The 21747-nt window shown below is 41.6% G+C and overlaps 1 protein-coding gene across 6 annotated transcripts in view; it reads right to left on the bottom strand.

The window, feature by feature from the left end:
* Window positions 1-21747, bottom strand: part of cfap20dc (CFAP20 domain containing) — a 235012-nt gene that overhangs the window by 8638 nt on the left and 204627 nt on the right. For all 6 annotated transcript variants that reach the window (XM_039772543.1, XM_039772544.1, XM_039772540.1 and 3 more), the window contains exon 16: window positions 6291-6385. In XM_039772543.1, the coding sequence (XP_039628477.1) occupies window positions 6291-6385 (95 nt within the window). The remainder of the gene's footprint in view (window positions 1-6290; window positions 6386-21747) is intronic.

Genomic DNA, 21747 nt, shown 5'->3' with positions numbered 1-21747 from the left:
ACCACAGGGCTGGAGGCGACATAAATTAAAACAGAAGAGCGTCCTGTCATGAAGAATTTATCTTCAGGCTACTAAAAGTAGGTGGAAAATGATTGCCATGTTGGTGCTGTAAAAGCCATTAGCAAAAACAAACCTCTGAATATTTATGCTGGATTTTAGATTCGTTTCGTATTCGACTGAGGACCAGCCAGCAGAATGATGAGTTTCTATCAGATATATCGAGCTGGCATCTTACAGGTAGGCAGCTCTTTCGCTTAGATTACAGGAAAAATGAAACTGCAGCTTCTGTCGCTTTGCTAAATGTTCCTATCCTTCACTTTTGTAAAGCGGCTGCTTCTTCACGTCTTCCTCCATGTATCTTTTTAATGTCCTTGCGTCTCACTGACACTGCCATGCAGAACATGTAGCTCCTTTCCGGCCTGCATGGATTCATTTTTTAAAAACTCTTCCTCATTTATCTGGACAAAAAAAAAATGAAAATACTCTTGATCATAAAAAACATCCATCGTGATTGGATCTCTGAGAAGGAAAAATGAGACAACAGATGTTTCTTATCCTATATTTGATAAATCGATTTTTGGTACAACTGTTTTTTTTCCACATTCCAAAGATGTGCAGATAAGATTCATTTATGCGGTGTGTGTGTTTATATGTTATGTGCCAGTGTGTGGTGTCTGGCATAGCCTAGTGCCCCATCCAAGGTCGGGTAGACCTTGTTCCAGATGCTGCCCTCTACTGGATAAACTTAGCTTGAAAATGAATTTGTGTGTGGTGCTGGTGAAGTGGCTCAATTTATTCACTTCCCAATTCAGTATACCCTCATGCCCCATCACCATTGCAATGAATGCATTAGAATTTCACTCAAATTTCCCAATAACATAATGAAACCAACTACAGTCTATTCTATGGTCCCTGCCTTCAATTTATCGTGAAGAGGAGCCACAAACTTAGGAAAAAAAAGGGGTGCAAAGAAACGTCTGCTAAAGCAGGCCAGAATCTTCAATAGCCTGCCCAGATATGGCCTCACCCCAACCACCACAAATAGTCCTTGGTCTGCACAGGCCCAAAATGCGGACCTGACTGTTGTTATATTTGTTATTTTATTTTTGCATTCTCCCAAATATTGAATGTGTTTCAATTTTGTTTGAAGTTCCGATCGATAGATACTTTATTAATCCCAAGGGGAAATTCACATAATCCAGCAGCAGCATACTGATAATAAACAATATTAAATTAAAGAGTGATAACAATGCAGGTATAACAGACAATAACTTTGTATAATGTTAACGTTGACCCCCCCGAGTCGCATAGTGTGGGGTCTCCTCAGTCTGTCAATGGAGCAGGATGGTGACAGCAGTCTGTCGCTGAAGCTGCTCCTCTGTCTGGAGATGATCCTGTTCAGTGGATGCAGTGGATTCTCCATGATTGACAGGAGTCTGCTCAGTGCCCGTCGCTCTGCCACGGATGTCAAACTGTCCCGCTCCGTGCCTACAACAGAGCCTGCCTTCCTCACCAGCTTGTCCAGGCGTGAGGCGTCCCTCTTCTTTATGCGGCCTCCCTAGCACACCACCGTGTAGAAGACGGCGCTCACCACAACCGCCTGATAGAACACCTGCAGCATCTTATTGCAGATGTTGAAGGACGCCAGCCTTCTAAGGAAGTATAGTCGGCTCTGTCCTCTCTTCCACAGAGCATCCGTATTGGCAGTCCAGTTCAGTTTATCATCCAGCTGCACTTCCAGGTATTTATAGGTCAGCACCCTCTGCACAGTCACCTATGATAATCACGGGGTCCTCCTAAAGTCCACCACCAGCTCCTTGGTTTTACTGGTGTTCAGGTGTAAGTGGTTCGAGTCGCACCATTTAACAAAGTCTTTGATTAGGTTCCTGTACTCCTCCTCCTGCCCACTCCTGATGCAGCCCACGATAGCAGTGTCGTCAGTGAACTTTTGCAAGTGGCAGGACTCTGAGTTGTATTGGAAGTCCGATGTATGTTGGCTGAACAGGACCGGAGAAAGTCCAGTCCCCTGTGGCGCTCCTGTGTTGCTGACCACAATGTCAGACCTGCAGTTCCCGAGACGCACATACTGAGGTCTGTCTGTAAGATAGTCCACGATCCATGGCACCAGATGTGAATCTACTCCCATCTCTGTCAGCTTGTCCCTATATAGCACTTTTCTCACTAATCAATGCAGGTCATCAATGGCACATCAGTAAAATAAATTGTATTCTATGGTCCACCCCTTCATTTTTTTGTGAACAGGGGTAAGAAACATAGCAAGAAATGGATTCCCCTAAAACAGTATAGAACCTTCACTAGCCTGCCCAGATATGGCCTCACCCCAACCACCACAAATAGCCCTCGGCCTAAACAGGCCTACAATGGGGAAACAACTTATTTTATTTGGTGTTTTTTTTAGTTTATATATATATTTTTTCATACTTCCAATTATTGAATGAATGTGTTACAAACTTGTTTGAAATTACATCTCGCCTGAAGAAAGGGCCCGAGTTGCCTCAAAAGCTTGCATATTGTAATCTTTTTAGTTAGCCAATAAAAGGTGTCATTTTGCTTGACTTTTCACTACACTCACAATGGCTAACAAGGTACAACACCCTAGTACTACACACATAATAATAATAATCTTTCCTTACATTTATATAGCACTTTTCTCTTCACTCAATGCATGTTGTCCATAGCAGACCCGTTAAATAAATTGTATTCTATCGTCCCCTTCATTTTATTGTAAACAGGAGTAAGAAACATAGTCAGAAAGGGTGTAAGGCATGTTAAAAGTGCCCTGAAGCAAGCCAGACCCTTCACTAGCCTGCCCAGATATGGCCTCACCCCAACCACCACAAATACTCTTCGGTCTGCACAGGCCAAAAATGGGGACCGGACTGTTATTTTATTTATATTCTTTTTGTTTTTTTTGCATACTCCAAAAGATTGAATAAATGTGTTACAATTTTGTTTGAAATTCCAAATAATCTCTCTATATATATATATAAAAAAAATCCCAGAATGGAAAAGCAAGGAGACGATACGTGATCTTCTCGGAAGATCTCGAAAGACAATTTAAAGACCCGCGAGACAAAAAAGACGGGCCACGCAGCGTCTCGCAGGGGCCGTAAACATGAGACATGGTGCCAAGAGATTGTCCCAGGGCAGTCTCGGTGGGACGTGGAACATAAGATTCTTGCAAGACACGCCCTTCTTATCAAATAAGAGGCCGGACAGCCAGCAAAACATTCAGTCTTGTAAAGTCACGTGGCACACTCAGATCCTGTGCTCTCAGCAAAGAAGAAAGAGCCGCGCGGAGAAAAGAGACCCAAGGCGCAATACATATGTGGAGAAAGGTACAGAATATGAAAGCAGTGACAGCCGAAAGTATTGTAGCGTCCCAGCCAAGCTGAAGCCCTTTGTGTTTTAAGTGACTGTTAGGTCCGATGGAGGGCGGGCTGAGTGCGGCACGGCAGACCGATGCGTTAAGGGGGAGGCGAGACCTGGGGGAGGAGGGGTTGAAGAAGGTGCTAGAAAGTTGTGTTTGGGGTTACACAGTCGGCGATTGTTAAAGTAGAACTTTTGTGACACTTTATTACGTCAGTCGCTACAGTATCAAAAAAAAGACGCACAGATCACATTGACGCAAACAAAAGGAAATTAGTTTAAGTCAGAGAATTTCAAAAAACGAGGTTTAACTGGCATGCATTTATTGGTTACTTTGCAAAAAAAAAAATGATTAACTGCTGATGATGTCGATCGCTTTATCTGTGCTGAAATTCCAAACAGAGAAACCTATCCTTATACAACGTCATTTAAAAGATTCAGCATATTGGGACTCGAAAGATTCCAAATATTGTTTTTACAGAAGTTCTGAAATAAAAGTGAAACTAACGGAATAGCAACAATTCAAAGAAAAAAAAACAAAATCTTACAAGTGTGCATCCGGAAAACCAAACACGGGGGTCGGCGAGCGAAGCCCCCTAGTAATAATAATAATAATCTTTCCTTACATTTATATAGCACTTTTCTCTTAACCTGATGCATGTTATCCAAAGCAGACCAGTAAAATAAATTGTATTCTACGGTCCCCTTCATTTTATTGTGAACAGGATTAAGAAACAAAGCAAGGAAGGATGTGAGGCTTGTTAAAAGTCCCCTTCAGTAGCCTGCCCAGATATGGCCTCACCCCAACCACCACAGTTAGCCTTTGGTCTGCACAGGCCTAAAATGGGGCCCTGGCTTTTAAACTTCAGCTTTAAAATGTATCAAAAATGCCCATCAAGGGGAGAGGAACTTGTGAGACTTCTGGCTTCATAGGACACATTTAGCCAAGACAGCGACCAGTCACAGAATAGCTTGGAGGAGCTCATCTCACTTTGGGAAAGACACCGTGCCCGTGACGGTCTAGGTTTTCCTCCCACATCCCAATTAGGTTGAGCATCAGGTCTTAATTGGTCTGCGCAGATGCCCTGAGCAATTAAGACAATGTCAGCAACCCCTCCAAAAACAGAGGGATGAATGTATGCTTTCGAGAGAGTTTACTACAAGACATTATGGAAATGAAGTACATGTCTCAAGAGTATTAAATGCTTTGAGAGAATTAGCATAAAGCACTCTCCGAGATTCTGATCCCATGCTGACCAGCCCTTTAGACACTTCAACAGTTTAACTGTGGATCGAGCTTTTGTGTAACAAAGGAATCAATGATTTTTTACACAATATTGATTCTCAGTAGCATGGATGTCATTTTCCTGGATCAATAAACTTTCCTTTTGCTATACTGGTGCACGATCAGCGGGTTTCTAATCCTATCGAACGGCTTTGTGTGAAGCCTGCGACGTTTCACTTTGCCCTCTGTCACACAGCCTCTGTCACCAACCTTTGATTCTCTTTCCTTTGACACCAAATGTGTGGAAATGAGACTGAAAAATCTGTAAAATGCCAGAGCTGCATCTCAAAGAGGTGAAAGCTTTTATAACTACTTAAATCTGTGAAAGGCGACCTGCTATTCGGTTCATGATTACACAGTCTGAAATAATACTCTGTACTTTGTGTGCTGGATAACGTGGTGGTGGCAGAAGGATTTGTGCTAGAAAATGTGTCCTTACCATGAGGGAAAAAAAAAAAGTACCAGGCATATTCAGTAAAATGATTATTTCAGGATTCCTTTTGATGTCCCAAACATGCGTCGAAAACACTGACGGCACAGATCAACACATGACAACTGTCTTGGTTTGAAGAATGGATGTATCTGGTAAGAGTTGGTACGTTTTAAAGCTTTTCCTCCGTGCCCCATACACTCCATTGTAAAGCATCAGAGCTGGCAAGATATTTTTTTAAAAAAACTTTAAACCGTAAAACACAATTTCACACGGCAAATGACAATATAGCCCATTTGTGAAGAAATAACTGACTCAAAGAATAGCGAATTTAAACTTTCATGCCGTCAATTATTTTGCATTTTATACAGTATTTGTAATTAACTCATTAGACCACTTTGCAGAGATTGGGTGGCACGTTGGAAGCCGTGCTGCCTCGCAGTAAGGAGATCAGGGTTCGTGTCCCGGGTCCTTCCTACATGGAGTTGGCGCGTTCCCTCTGTGCCTGGGTGGGTTTCCTCCAGGTTCTCTGGTTTGTTCCCACTGCCCAACAACTTGGAGGCTGGGTGAATGGGTGACGTGAAATTGGCCCTGGTGTGTGGCACCCAGGATACACCAAGGTTTGCTCCTGCCTTGTGTCCTATGCTAGCAGGGATGGCCTACAGCCCACCTAACGTGAGACCCTGGGTGTGGATTCAAGCAGATTAGAAACTAGCAGGACTTTGCAGAGAGACCGGTTCTCACTTTGACTTTTGCAGATCCGAGTCACAAAAAGCCAAATGAAATCCTCTGGGATTCAATGGTGTTAAACAATAAAATGTGGAAAGCTCCGGGGAGGTGAACACTTTTGATGGGCACTGTACCTGCCAAAGGACAAGCTGGTCGACTGTTCCACGGCCAGGATTGCTCCTCCTGGATCAGAGGTTCGACGGATTGGAAGGAGAGCCCATGTCAGTACCCCAAGGAGGCCGACGAGTTTTACCCCCAAGTACAGTTGGAATGAACCCTCCTAAGCAGTACGGTAAATATAATTTCTAAGGTCTTCTACACACTTGACATCCTTGAGTGAAGCAAAATAATAATAATAAAAAAAAGCTTTTCTAAAGTTTGTCTGCCATTAACATCATTCCTTTACACCCCCCCCCCCCATAAAAAACAAATAAAAAAAAATAAAGAGTCACCTACCTGCTGAGGATGTGCTTGTGGCCGTCGGGGAGTTCTTCTCTTTCATTTGCTCACTGGGTGGGATAATTGGAGGGCTAAAAGCATTTAACCAGTCCCTGAAATTTGAAAAGCACAATAGTAAGAGTTTAAGAAAGGATAATTAGGGATCCGTGTGAAAAATCGGAATAAAAAAAAAGAAAAAGGTGGACCTTTAATGAGAAACTGCCATCTGACAGGTGGCATTTTTATACAGAAGACATCACAAAGCACGACAGCCGCTGCCTGTCTGACGGCACTCCAGGCTGATTTAGCCACGTCGGGGGGGCATTTCAGTTTCAAACCAGGCCAAGAACTCTCGTCCTAGTCCATTAACTGAAAATCGCAGAGCAGCCGTACAACATGTGGCTTACGGCATAAACGGGCACATCCATCTATCCATGTCGGAATCACTGCATTTCCTACTGGTTTATATTCTTCAGGCTTCCATTTGCACAGTCGGGCTCTCCGGTCGCCTTTTCATGCTATTACTTTTGCTGTTCTGACAGTGTAATAGTTTCCTTTTTTTTTTGTCTGAATATGGTTTTCTGACAGTATCTGTATTTTCTGAAAATTACATTTTTGTTCGGGGAACCCCATAAACCATCCTCTATCACAAACCCGCTGACATTTTATACATTTGCTTCAGCAGTGTTCTTGTTAGATTACGGTTTGTTATTCTGTTTCGCCTTTCACAAGTCACTCCTGGCTGACACCAATGCATGTGCAAGAGCTCATAACAGACTGCAGGGATTCAAAAGGAAAGTCACATTACATTTGTGTCAGCAGCCACGGAGGAAACGCTTGCAGACAAATGGAACTTGACTGCTGTTTTAAAGAAGAAAGCCACCTTCAACAGCGCCTACTCTTGATGGCAGGACAAAGCAAATAGATTCACAGCCGGGTCCTTGTGTGATGAATCTCATTTTTTTAATCGTCCTGGTACAATTCATTTGGGGGATTTTGACACATGCAGAGTCACTCGTCTATTTAAAAGATATTTTGACGAGAATAGTTCATTCAGTCCAACAAATCTGACCAAACCTAATTTCTCCAAAATGATGAACATCAACTCAAGATTTTAAAGGCAACCCAACTACCACGCTGCAGATCTCTGTGTGAGGAAAAACTTCTAAGCGCTTGTGCCAAATTCACCATAAACGAGTTTTCAACCGCGTCCCTGTGTTCTGGTTGAATTCATTTTAAAGAAACAGCCTCGATCCACTGGACTCCATACTCGTCCGAGTTTGTGGATATTAAAACAACAAAACTTTCTACTATATGAGTGTGTTAGATGTACTATTAAGATTTCCTGGGATGCGAATGTTGCTTTGATTTCTCTTACTAGGATTCCTGGGTTTCGATTTTGAGTACTGGCATTCAACTGGACTGATCTTTGGTTTCGACTTTCTGCTCCTTTCAGGCTTCCTCTGCTGATCAACACTTTTCATTTAAGTTAAAACGTGTGCTGGAATTACACAAACCGAGGGAAAGTTTTAAATTGTTTTAGTTCAGTTCATTTCATTTTGGGGATTTTGGCATGTGTAGAGTTACTGGTCGATTTAGAAACACAAATATTTTGACGAGAATAGCTCATTCAATCCAACGAGTCTTGCCAATCCTGTCCACCTAATTCCTCCAAAATAACATCAAGTTTTGAAGGTCCCTAAAGTCCTACTATCTCCCACACTACATGGTCACTTATTCCATGCATCTGCAGATCTCTGTGTGAGGAAAAACATCCAAACGCTTCTGTCAAATTCACCATAAACGAGTTTTCAACCGCGTCCCTGTGTTCTGGTTGAATTCATTTTAAAGAAACAGCCTCGATCCACTGGACTCCATACTCCTCCGAGTTTGTGGATATTCAAACAACAAAACTTTCTACTATACGAGTGTCTTAGATATGCTGTTAAGATTTCGCAGTTCCTGACTGTTGCTTTGATTTCTTTTACTAGGATTCTTGGGTTTAGACCGAGTACTGGCATTCAACTGGACTGATCTTTGGTTTCGACTTTCTGTTCCTTTAGGCTTCCTCTGCTGATCAACACTTTTCACTTAAGTTAAAATGTGTCCACGAATTACATAAATCAAGGGAAAGTATAAATGAAAACGTGCTGGAGTTACATAAATCGAGGGAAGTTTTTTAATCATTTCATTTTGGGGATTTTCGGCATGTGTAGAGTTACTTGTCTATTTAGAAACACAAATATTTTGACGAGAATAGCTCATTCAACCCAACGAGTCTTGCCAATCCTGTCCACCTAATTCCTCCAAAATAACATTAAGTTGAGTTTTGAAGGTCCCTAAAGTCCTACTATCTCCCACACTACATGGTCACTTATTCCACGCATCTGCAGATCTCTGTGTGAGGAAAAACATCCAAACGCTTCTGTCAAATTCACCATAAACGAGTTTTCAACCGCGTCCCTGTGTTCTGGTTAAATTCATTTTAAAGAAACAGCCTCGATCCACTGGACTCCATACTCGTCCGAGTTTGTGGATATTAACACAACAAAACTTTCTACTATATGAGTGTGTTAGATGTACTGCAGATCTCTGTGTGAGGAGAAACTTCTAAATGTTTGTGCGAAATTCACTCTCAACAAATTTTCAATCGTGTCCCGTGTTTCTGATGAACTCATTTTAAAGAAACAGCATTAATCCACTGGACTCCGTACTCGTATGAGTTTGTGGATTTCCAAAAAAAAAAAAAAATTTCTACTATACGAGTGTCTTAGATGTGCTGTTACGACTTCCGAGTTCCAGACTGTTGCTTTGATTTCTCTTACTAGGATTCTTAGGTTTAGATTTCAGTACAAGCATTCAACCTTACATTTTAATTAAAACGTGTGGACGAATTACATAAATCAAGGGAAAGTTTGAAATAAAATCATATGCCATGGAATTATATTAATCGAGGGAATGTTTTTAACCGTCTTGGCTCAATTCATTTTTTATTTTGGGGATTTCGGGACTTGTAGAGTTACACGGCTATTTAGGAACAATAAAAATATTTTAACAAAAATAGTTCATTCAGCCTAACAAAACATTGCCAATCCATCCCTCGAAGTCGAATTTTGAAGGTCCTACTGTCTACCACACTACTTGGTCATTTATTCCATGCATCTGTGGTTCTCATTGTGAAGAAAAACATCCTAATGTTGGTGTGAAATTCAGCATTCACAAGTTTCCAACTGTGTCCTTGTGTCCTTGTTGAACTTATTTCAAAGTAACAGCCTCGATCCACTGCACTAATTCCCTTCACAATTTTAAACAATTTGATCAGGTCACCTCTTAATCTCCATTTGATTAAACTGAAAAGAATCCCCCCCAATTCAGTCACTCCTCATACCTTTTAATTCCTGGAATCAACCCTGAACTTCCTCTAGCACTGTGTGATGGGTGGCCTTGGCCATTACCCGGCTGGGACGCCAGTAGGATGGAAGGACCAGGGAAGAGAGCATCTCTGAAGCACTACCTCCCCTGGGAAACTAGAGGGCAGCCCTCCTGGGTGGCTGTGACACCACGGATTCCCCCAGTGCATGCCAGGACTTGGAGTCTGGTACAGCCCTGTTAGGTTCTGTGGGGGGCCACCAGGGGGAGCTGCACAGCCCTTCAGTGGACTTCCACCACTCCGGGGAGGGATTCCAGGTAATACTAATGAGGCACCTGGAGTATTCCCAGCAGCTTAGTAAATGGAGCTGCCTCACTCTAATCGAGGAGCCAGAGTCGGGAGGTGGAGGACAAAGCTTGCTGAGAAAGGAGTGAAGGCGGAAGAGAAAGAGGAGGAAGAAGAAAGAAATGACTGACTGTGCTGTGCTTTGTTGTTCTGTGCGGTGGGAGCAAAGATGAAGTTCTCCACCACTGAAATAAAATGCATTGTGTGCTGGAACTCGTGTCTCTGCCTGTCTGTCGGGTTAGGGTGGCTGTACGCACCCAGCTGGTCCACAACTGTTGTGCCTTTTTTGTAATATGGAGGCTGATACTATACACAGTGCTGCTGGTGAGGCCTCACCAGTGACTTATAAATCTTAAGAATCACCTCTTTGGACTTGTACTCCACACATCGGAGCGTTATGTAAACGAACATTCCATTAGTAAAGTTGAACGAGGAACTTGAGATTAGTGTATGCAAAAGCAAAAAAAGGAAATGTAAGAATATTTGCTCAGTTGTCTATTAAGTGTATGTAGGGAAAACGTAATCTGCAGGTGCTGCTTACTTTTATTAGATTACTTTATAATTTGTCTCCCTAGAAAAAGAAGCCTTTTGGCTTGGTCAACAGAGAGCTGCCGATTTCAGTAACAGGCTTGTAGGTGACATTAAGATGAGGTCAGACCTGCTCTGACGGCACCACAGGTTTATATTTAAATTCCTTAGTATTTGGATAGTGCAGGTCCACTGTCCACAAATGAAACTGCTGGTTAGAGCCCTGGACCTCATCTAAAAGCATTCAACAAGTTTAAAATTATGAGCTTCTTATGACCTCCTAGCCTGGGGAATGTTGTACAATATTGTAGAATAAGCGAACAACCAAAAACCTCAAAACACATACTGAAGATTTATACAGGTAATCCTGCTATGCTGTGCCTCCAAAAACAATGGAAACTGTCAAAGACTGAAGAATCAGTTAATCGAAAAACCAGCAAATTATACCAAACCAGCTGCAATTAGTTTTTGGTGTTAAATTACATGATTTGTGGGAATGTTTTAATTAAAACATGCACATATATTCTAAATCGGGCGCATAAATAGTAAATTGTTCCCACAACTTATTTTTTTTTTCTACTTGTAACCTTTCTGGGGTTTACACTCATCTGAGACTGTGGATATCAAATAAGCAAACAAATAAATAAATAATAATTAAAAAAAAACTTTCTATTATAGGAGTGTGTTAAATGTGCTGTTAAGATTTCCCAGTTCCTGAATGTTGCTTTGATTTCTCTCACTCGGTTACTAGAATTCTTGGGTTTAGATTTGAGTTGGGGCATTCGACGGAACTGATCTTTGGTTTCTACTTTCTGCTTCTTTCTGCTTCCTCTCCTGATCATCTCTTTATACTTCAATCTAAAACGTATGCATGAATTACATAAATCGACAGAAAATGTTAATGAAAATTTGTGCTGGAAGAAAAACTGAGGGAATGTTTTAATTAAAACGTGTGCACACATTATGCAAATCACGAGAATGTTTTAATTAAAACGTGTGCACACATTACGCAAATCGAGGAAATGTTTTAATGAAAACGTGTACACAAATCAAACAAATTGAGGAAATGTTTAAATGAAAATTTGCACGAGAATCACATAAATTGAGGGAACATTTAATTGAAAACGTGCACGCAAATTACATAAATTGAAGAAAACATTTTATATAAAATTTGAGCACAAATTACATGCATTGAAGGAAAATTTTAATGAAAATGTGTACAGAAATGACATAAATCAATGAAATCTTTTAATTAAAACATGTGCACACATAGTACATCATTCCCATGACTGATTGTCTTTTTTTTCTACTCATAACCTCAGCAGGGCTCCACACTTGTCCGAGTTTGTGGATATCAAAAAACAAAACCCTGCGGTTATACGAGTGCTATTAAGATTTCCCGGTTGTGATTTCTCTTACTAGGATTCTTGGGTTTAGACTTTGAGTACTGGCATTCGACGGGACTGATCTTTGGTTTCGACTTTCTGCTCCTTTATGCTTCCTCTCCTGATCATCTCTTTATACTTCAATTAAAATGTATGCATGAATTACATAAATCGACAGAAAGTGTTAATGAAAATATGCACTAGAATTACAAAAACTGAGGGAATGTTTTAATTAAAATGTGCACAAATTATGCACGTAAATCACGGGAATGTTTTAATTAAAACATGTGCACACATTGCGCAAATCGAGGAGATGTTTTAATGAAAACATGTACACAAATCACACAAATTGAGGAAATGTTTTAATGAAAATCTGCACACAAATCACATAAATTGAGGGAACGTTAAACGGAACACATGCACACAAATCACATAAATCGAAGAAACATCTGAATGAAAATTTTTGCACAATTTACATATATCGAAGGATAGTTTTAATGAAAACGTGTCCAGCAATTGCATAAATCGAGGGAAACTTTTAATTTAAACATATGCAGAATTAGTAAGTCATTCCCATGACTGACTGTTTTTTCTTCTACCCATGACCTCTCCAGGGCTCCATACTTGTCCAAGTTTTGTTTTATGAAATCCACAAACCTTTCTGCTATACGAGTGTGTTCGATGTGCTATTAAGATTTCCCGGTATGTGATTTCTCTTACTAGGATTCTTGGGTTTAGACTGAGTACTGACATTCGACGGGACTGATCTTTGGTTTCGACTTTCTGCTCCTTTATGCTTCCTCTCCTGATCATCTCTTTATACTTCAATTAAAATGTATGCACGAATTACATAAATCGACAGAAAGTGACAATGAAAATATGCACTAGAATTACAAAAACTGAGGGAATGTTTTAATTAAAATGCGCACAAATTATGCACGTAAATCACGGGAATGTTTTAATTAAAAAATGTGCACACATTGCGCAAATCGAGGAGATGCTTTAATGAAAATCTGCACACAAATCACATAAATTGAGGGATCATTTAATTAAAAACGTGCACACAAATCATGTAAAATCGAGGAAATGTTGTAATGAAAATTTTCACACGAATCACATAAACTGAGGGAACGTTAAACGGAACACATGCACACAAATCACATAAATCGAAGAAACATTTGAATGAAAATTTTTGCACAATTTACATATATCGAAGGATAGTTTTAATGAAAACGTGTCCAGCAATTGCATAAATCGAGGGAACCTTTTAATTTAAACATATGCAGAATTAGTAAGTCATTCCCATGACTGACTGTTTTTTCTTCTACCCATGACCTCTCCAGGGCTCCATACTTGTCCAAGTTTTGTTTTATGAAATCCACAAACCTTTCTGCTATACGAGTGTGTTCGATGCACTATTAAGATTTCCTGGTACGTGACTGTTCCTTTGATTTCTCTTACTATGATTCCTGGGTTTAGACTTTGAGTAGTGGCATTCGACAGAACTGATCTTTGGTTTCGACTTTCTGCTCCTTTAGGCTTCCTCTCCTGATCAACTCTTTATACTTGAATTAAAACGTGTGCATGAATTACATAAATCGACAGAAAGTGACAATGAAAATATGCTCCGGAATTACAAAATCTGAGGGAATGTTTTAATGACAATGTGTGTACAAATTATGTAAATCACGGGAATGTTTCAATGAAAAAAATTGAGGGAACATTTAATTAAAAACATGCACACAAATCACATAAACTGAGGAAACATTGAAATGAACATTTGCACACGAATCACATAAATTGAGGGAACGTTTTAATGAAACTTTTTGCACAATTTACATAAATCAAAGGAATGTTTTAATGAAAACGTGTCCAGGAATTACATACATCGAGGGAACCTTTTAATTAAAACATGTGCACACATAGTAAATGTTTCCCACGACTGACTGTCTTTTCTTCTACTAATGATCTCTGCAGGGCCCCATACTTGTCCAAGTTTGTGGATATCAACAAATAAAACCTTTCTGCTATAGGAGTGTGTTCGATGTGCTATTAAGATTTCCCGATATGCAACTGTTGCTTTGATTTCTCTCACTAGGATTCTTGGGTTTAGACTTTGAGTACTGGCGTTCGACGGGACTGATCTTTGGTTTCGACTTTCTACTCCCTCTCCCTGTGCAAGGCTAACAATCTAGAATTCTGTTATGGCAGGATGTCTCTTGAAACTGAGCCTGGTTGGCCTTCCACATTGATTAACAAGGAAAGGACGGCAGTGTGCAGCAAATTGTAACTGGAGAACTAATAAAATGACAGTAGGAGTGACACGAGAGGAATTAGTAATGGGTCACTTGAATCCGTTCCTCATGAACGATTAAACACGAGCAGGTTTGTGCTCAGAATGTTGACCCCTGAAATGAAGCATCACCACAATCCAATACCCCAAGGAGAATCTCCAGCTAATCAATTCGGACAGAGCCAAGCTGACTGGAGTGTTGACAAAGCCATTCTGTACTCGCAAACCCGTGGCCGCACCAGTCGACTGAGGTACAACAACCGTAAGTACGTTTTGGGGGAACGCCCTTACAAAAATGAGAAAACGTTGCCTGGCCAAGCAAAACATGATGGAAGGAAAGACCTTGTGGACGTCAGCCAAAACTGCACTCAATCGTTAAGCTCATATTTAGTGCATGCGATTTAAGCCTCTACGGGTCAAAAACAGGTCTTCCCACTTGATTTGAATAATCAATCCTTTCTTTAAATTACTGCTTTTTACTTGCCGTCAATTGAGAGGTGAAATGCTGATAAGAAAACTTCAGCTAAGCCGCCCGTCTTTCTGACCTGTAGACGAAAAAGGGGCTACGCTGTCTTTTACTGCGCGGCTTTCACGCTGCCATCTAAAGCAGCTTTACATCTACAACAGTCAGCTCTCGCAAATGCTAATCTGTGGATTTTTTTTCTTTTATCTCTGTAATTAAAGACCAAATCTTAAATCTCCAGGATGAAGAAATTTGCAGAACTGTAATAAACTAAGGAGGTTAAGATATAATCATGAATATTTTCATTTTCTATAAAGAGCCGTCTAGTCACTTGACCAGAAACACCACATTAGAGATCAGTGGCTTGGATTATTACACGTAATAAATGGTAAAATCTGCCACCTCTTTGCTTTGTAAGAGCATAAAATAACATCCTTGGACTTTCTTAATCCAATTCAAGGTCACAGGGGGGATGAAGCCCGTCTCAGTGGCTTTGGGCACACAGCTGGGACCAGACCTGGCATGGGTGGCATCCCATCACAGAGCACATTCACTCACACCAAATAGCTTAATGCACGCATTGGCAGCAAAAACGGAGCCCCCAGAGTAAATGTGAGCTTGACGACCGTTAGGATTTGAGTTACCTGATCTGACCCACCTTACTCCCACCTACAAGCCCGGTTTCAGATGACAACTTTCTTCAAGGATCTCTCTGGGGGTTGACTGCATTCGGCCTCCCCTCAATTCTGACAGGTCCCCTTGTTCCAGCCATGGAGAACTATGGTGTATCGTGATACTGCCACCACCAAGCTTCACCATGAGGATGGTATTAGGCAGGTGATGAGCCGTGTCTGCTAGCCTCCATCCTGTAACACTTAGAAGTGAGGCCTAACCGCTCCATCTTGGTTTCTTCAGACCAGAGAATCGTTTTTATCACAATCTGAAATTCTTTAGGTGTCTTTTTGCAAATCTGAAGTGGGCTTTCACATGCTGTCTGCCATAAAGCCAAAATTAGTGGAGTGTGGCAGTGGTTGTTGTCCTTCTCAAAGTTGCGCCCATCTCCACACAGGTTTTCTAGAGCTCACCAGACTTGCCATTGGGTTTCTTAACCGCTTTGTGGTGTTTGTCCTTCTGGAAGTTTCTCTCATTTCCATACAAGTTCTCTTGGGTTCACCAGGGTGACCATGGGGTTCTTGGTTCCTTTGTGGTGGTTGTCCTTCTGGAAGTTTCTCCCTCTTCCACATAAATTCTCTGAATTTCAGCAGAGTGAACATTGGGTTTCTTAACCATTTTGTGATTGTTGTTTCATTTCCACACTGATTCTCTGGAGTTCACTGGAGTGACCACTGGGTCCTTTTGGAAGTTTCTCCCATCTCCAAATATGTTGCCTGAAGTTCACCACAATGACCACTGGGTTCTTAGTTACGTTGTGGTGGTTTTTCCTCTGGAAGTTTCTCCCATCTCCACACAGGTTCTATGGAATTCACCAGAGTGGCCGATGGGTTCTTGGTTACTTTGTGATTGTTGTCCTTCTGGAAGTTTCTCCTATCTCCACACAGGTTCTCTGGAGTTCACCAGAGTGATCATTGGATCCTTCTGGAAGTTCCTCTCTCTTCCACACAGGTTCGCTGGCGTTCACTGGAGTGACCACTGGGTTCTTAGTTATGTTGTGGTGGTTGTTCCTCTGGAGGTTTCTCCCATTTCCAGACAAGTTGCCTGTAGTTCACTAGAGTGACCACTGGGTTCTTGCTTGGACCTTGACCTTCTCCCACTAATGCTTAGTGGTGGCCGTTCCACATTTGTTTCATTTAAGAACTGCAGAGGCCATTGCACTCTTGGAAACCTTTGGTGCTGCAAGACATTTTGCTTTAGTAGCCTTCCCCAGATCTTTGCCTCAACGCCATCCTGTCTCTAAGCTATACAGATAATTCCTTTGACTTCACTTCTTAGTTTTTTGACAACTGTGGACCTTCTGTAGACAGCTGTGTGCCAGTCCTCATCAGTCCAGTCATTTGAATTAGCTCTGCACCTCAATACGACCCTCCTTCACCGCACAGATGGCATTGGGTAGGTGGATCTTCACCTGAAATCATGCTTGGAGTTCTGCCCAACGAGCACAAAAGTTGTCTCATCAGACCAGCGAATCTTCCTCCTCGTGCTCTCTGCGCCTTTTCACAAACTCCAAGTGGGAGGTGGTCACTCTTCAATATATGTCTAACAGATGGAGTCCTGCTGCAATGGTTGCCCTTCTGATAGGTCCTCGCATCATACAGTATCAGCAAAGCTCTTTTAGAGTGGCCATTTGGTTGTTGTTCACCTCCCTTCATTAAGGCCCTTCTTGCCCGGACACCCAAATCGAGGAAGACTCCTGGTGGTTCACAACTTTCAAACTCCTGGGAACCCTCCCTATCCTCGCCCTGATCTATGCCACACTAATACCCGAGACCTACCAAGTGTTATTTGGATTTCATGGCTTGTTTTTTTTGGATATTTGATTTTTGTTTTGGAGGGGGGTTAATAAATTTGCACAATTTTCCAAAATCCTGTTTTCACTTCATCCCTCACGGGACCTCAGATCGATTGTCAGTGAATCAAGCTGCTGGGGTGGGACTTGCCTTTGGTTCACAAAACAGTAGCTTGCTCAGCCAGCTGTTTCCAGGTCTCTGCACTTGGCCGTTTCTGGCTTTGTCATCGATTCTGGGGTATCGAGTTGTGGCTCAGAAAGGAATTTAAACGATTTCAGTGAAAGACTGCAACGTAACATGGTGAAGGGGTCTCAAGAGCCCTTCTATCGTCAAGGCCGTCGGTCAGCTTGTAGTGCCAATTATATTCTTCCCTGCCATGATGGCGATCTACGTCACACTACAGAATGCTTGCCGATATCCTTGTCTGGTGGTCCACTCTTAACGTGTCCAGTAGGGCTGAGATCAGAATCAACAAAATTGAGTCGTGACGGGAGGAGGTGACTTGGGGGACATTGTCTGTCGTTAAATTTTCTACCCGTTAAGGACACATCTAGAATACCCCGTGTGCTTCTGAAGGTCGCTTCATTTTTCTATGTGGGTCAAGGATACTCCCCAGGGAACACCGCTAGCTGTCCGACCATTGACAGGCGCGTCCCGATAGACCGCCACAGGGGGAATGTCAGGAGCTTTCTCATTTAGCACCTTTTCTTTTGTTTTTGACATGCCAGACAGAGAGGCACCTTGAGACAAAGTAGCACGGCGCACTTTGAACATCGTGTGCGAGTCTCTAACTTCACAAAATGAAAGGTAAAAGTAACCATTTGGACACAGGGCTTGCCCGCAAATAAAAGGGAAAAAAGGGGCAGCTGGAGTATTTTAGTCCCCCCCGATACATTTTCAAAAAACCTCCTCCAGAGCCCTTTGGACTCCTCAGACTAGGTCAAAGAGTCACCGTGCATCAGGACAATGACACAAAACGTCTAGCAGAGACAACACGGGGTTAAGGTTTAAGAGCAATAACACGCTAAACTAAACAGACCTAAAAATGGGCCTCCCTGGTTCAAAACTCAGGATCTTAATGGACACCAGCTTCATGGAGCTGCCGCCATCTTTAATAATAACCCAACCGGAAGAGGGATGGGGAGCGCTTATCAAGATGTCACAGTCGGGGTCAAATGTCTTTGAGTGTCCAGAGAGTTGCCTTCCAGGTCGGCCTAAAGTAATTAGTACCACGCTGGGATGAGAGGGGGCGCTGTCACAAACAGTCCTGTCTCCTTCATCCCTCACAGCCATGAGAAACCACCCACGGCAGGGGTGGGAGTTGGAAAGAAGGCACGGAAGAAAAGGAAGCCCAAATCCTACCGGCTTGCACAATATAAAAAAAAAAAATTCCCGTGATGCGATGTTGAAATAACCAAGAAATGCTCATTAAAAATTCTAAACAGGAAAAAAAACATTCTTTAACAAGGCGCATTGGAATTTTCATTTCATTTTTGCTCTTTTTGTTCCAATTAAGCTGGATTTTTGCCTGGTTGGCACCATAAGCATTTGGTTCTGTCCCGCATCTTCACTTGCCCTGCTACTCTGGACTGTAAGAAAAAACTGAAGATACCATTAGCGACAGCGCCCCCTCTCGCCTGGAACGGTAGTGCTCATCCTGGACGACGATCACTGGCGGCACCTGCTTGACGGCAACTGTTTGTGTTTGAATTCAAGTCAGAGAAAATCTACAAGATGACTGCTTTCTGTTTATATTAGCATTTCCCATACTGTGTCTTGAAGTTTGAGTGGGAAGGTCAGTGCCTTTGGGTTGCTCGAGATAGATAGATAGATAGATAGATAGATAGATAGATAGATAGATAGATAGATAGATAGATAGATAGAAGTGAAAGGCACTATATAATAGATAGATAGACATGAAAGGCACTATATGATAGACAGATATACATGAAAGGCACTATATAATAGATAGTGCCTTTCATGTCTGTCTATCTATTATATAGTGCCTTTCATGTATATCTGTCTATCTATCTATTATATAGTGCCTTTCATGTATATCTGTCTATCATATAGTGCCTTTCATGTCTATCTATCTATTATATAGTGCCTTTCATGTATATCTGTCTATCATATAGTGCATTTCATGTCTATCTATCTATTATATAGTGCCTTTCATTTCTATCTATTATATAGTGCCTTTCATGTCTGTCTATCTATTATATAGTGCCTTCATGCCTTTCATGTATATCTGTCTGTCATATAGTGCCTTTCATGTCTATCTATCTATTATATAGTGCCTTTCATGTATATCTGTCTATCATATAGTGCCTTTCATGTCTGTCTATATGATAGACAGATATACATGAAAGGCACTATATAATAGATAGACAGACATGAAAGGCACTATATGATAGACAGATATACATGAAAGGCACTATATAATAGATAGACAGATAGAGATACTATATGATAGATAGATAGATGAAAGGCACTATATAACAGAGATAGATAGATAGATAGATAGATAGATAGATAGATAGATAGATAGATAGATAGATAGATAGATAGATAGGAAAGGCACTATATTAAAGTGTAATCCTCTTTCATTTACTGATTTTCTCGTCTCTCTACTAACCTTTATATAAGGCCTCACTGGCCTGAGTCAGCTTCATGAACCTTTCCACCGGTCTATCTAAATAAAATGAGACATTATCTTCCCCTGTCCCCATTATTTGGCTGCACACATTACATTTACATATCAATATACTGTATATCTTATTTTCAGAAACAGATGCAATTTATTGGGGAAGATGACTTTTGGACAAAGATGGGGCAATGCAAAGTTAATAAATTGAAATTACAAACCGAACACATGAAGAATTGAAATGATACTCATAATCCACATAAAGGCTCTTTACGCATTTTGTGATGTATCTCGCATATTTAAATTTAAAATGAATCGCTGGCAGAGGCCACGAGCCTGCCTTTATCTTTCTGCCCGAATTAGCATTTTTTCTATTTCATACATGATTTGCACAAACGGTACAGTAATGGATTACCTTTATTAGATCACAAAAACATCTGAGGCACACAACATGAAAAACAATTTGGTAGTAAAAGGCCCATTTGAAGAAGGCTCTACAAAATAATAACTCCTAAACCACGTCCAAGATCAGCCTCCTAACGGCTCAAGAAGACTTTTCCATATTTCGGCAGACAAGTGGCTTTCAATTGAAGCCCAACGTAAAATGAAGCAGAATTAATTTCCGTTCTTTTGTCCTTTAGAGTGCCTCTTTGTTATCTGTGCCCTCCTCATCCTCCGCCCCTCATTTGGGTCCTTCTCCTTCCTCACATATTATATGCCTCTTTTTCTTATTTTGTGTCTTTTTTTCCTCCTCAAGGGGATTACAAAGGTGTCGGTTTAATACAAACTATTTTCAGAATAACCCTGTGCAGGCAACTTGTGATCAGCACAATTTGTCAGGCCTGCCAATGTGAAGAAGCTGCATTTCCTAAAGAAAGAAAAAGTAACCCATAGAGGAGAAGGGAAAAAAAATAATAATAAATCAAACAAGTTTGGAAATGCATGCATGGCGTAACAATCAGGTGCGTTCAAGGATTAAGCTGAAAGAATTCTGCTGGATCTACTTCACCAAAAGCCTGGATGAGGCTCCCACACAGTCACACTACCTTGTGTTTTAATCAGGGTCCCTAACCATGGCTAAGGTTCAAATTCATGTTTTGTGCTGCCTTTGTTAATTTTTGGTGCTTTTGTATGTGTTAAGTTTATATGTGTTTAAGTTTCATGTGCCATGTGTTTGGTGGGTGGTTCTCCAGGGAGGGGGCCACCAGCCAGTCACCTCAAGGAACCAATAGAGTTCAGCTGCAGAAGAGACAGCCTGAAGCCTCAGACATATTCAGTGACCTCAGACATTCTGAGGCCAGAAAGGTCGCATCCCCTGTCAGCTGCATCTCTTTTAGCTCCGCCCACTTTCTAGGAGTCTCTCCTGTTCCACTGGGGTACTGATGCTTATATTACACGCACCTCTTATTTCTTGCTCTCAAACCAGTGGACTTGGTAGTTTTGAGGCCTGCGTACGTCAGCATTTAATAAACTTCTGCACTATCGAGCTCTATCAGCTGTGCATCCGAAGCAAAACCACAGAAGGTATGCGTCTTTTGTTATATATATATATATATATATATATATTGTGATGCCCGGGTGAGTGCAGCTGTTCTAACCCTGACACAGACAGGCAGGGCAAGGCGCAGGTTCAGCACACAACACACACTTCTATTTACAGCTGGGGAACACTTTCTCTGCTCCCCATAGCACAATACATAAGCTCCTCACAGGCTTTGCCCTCTTCCTCCCGGCTCTGGCCACTATATTTTAGTGACTGGCCCTTTTTATAGGGCACCCGGAAAGACTTCAAGTGCCCAATGAGCTTCTTCCAGCAGCACTTTCAGGTGTGGTGGAAGTGCTGCCAAATAAGGGCCCCACTAATGTACTTGTGCCCCTGGCAGGGGCCACGGGCCCCAAAAGGGTTGAGCTTCTATACTTATGACTCATGGCCCTGCCACACTATATATATATACACACACACACACATCTATTTACGAGGT

This window comes from Polypterus senegalus, chromosome 12, assembly GCF_016835505.1.
Source record: "Polypterus senegalus isolate Bchr_013 chromosome 12, ASM1683550v1, whole genome shotgun sequence".
NCBI lineage: Eukaryota > Metazoa > Chordata > Cladistia > Polypteriformes > Polypteridae > Polypterus > Polypterus senegalus.
This window is presented reverse-complemented; position numbering and strand designations above follow the sequence as displayed.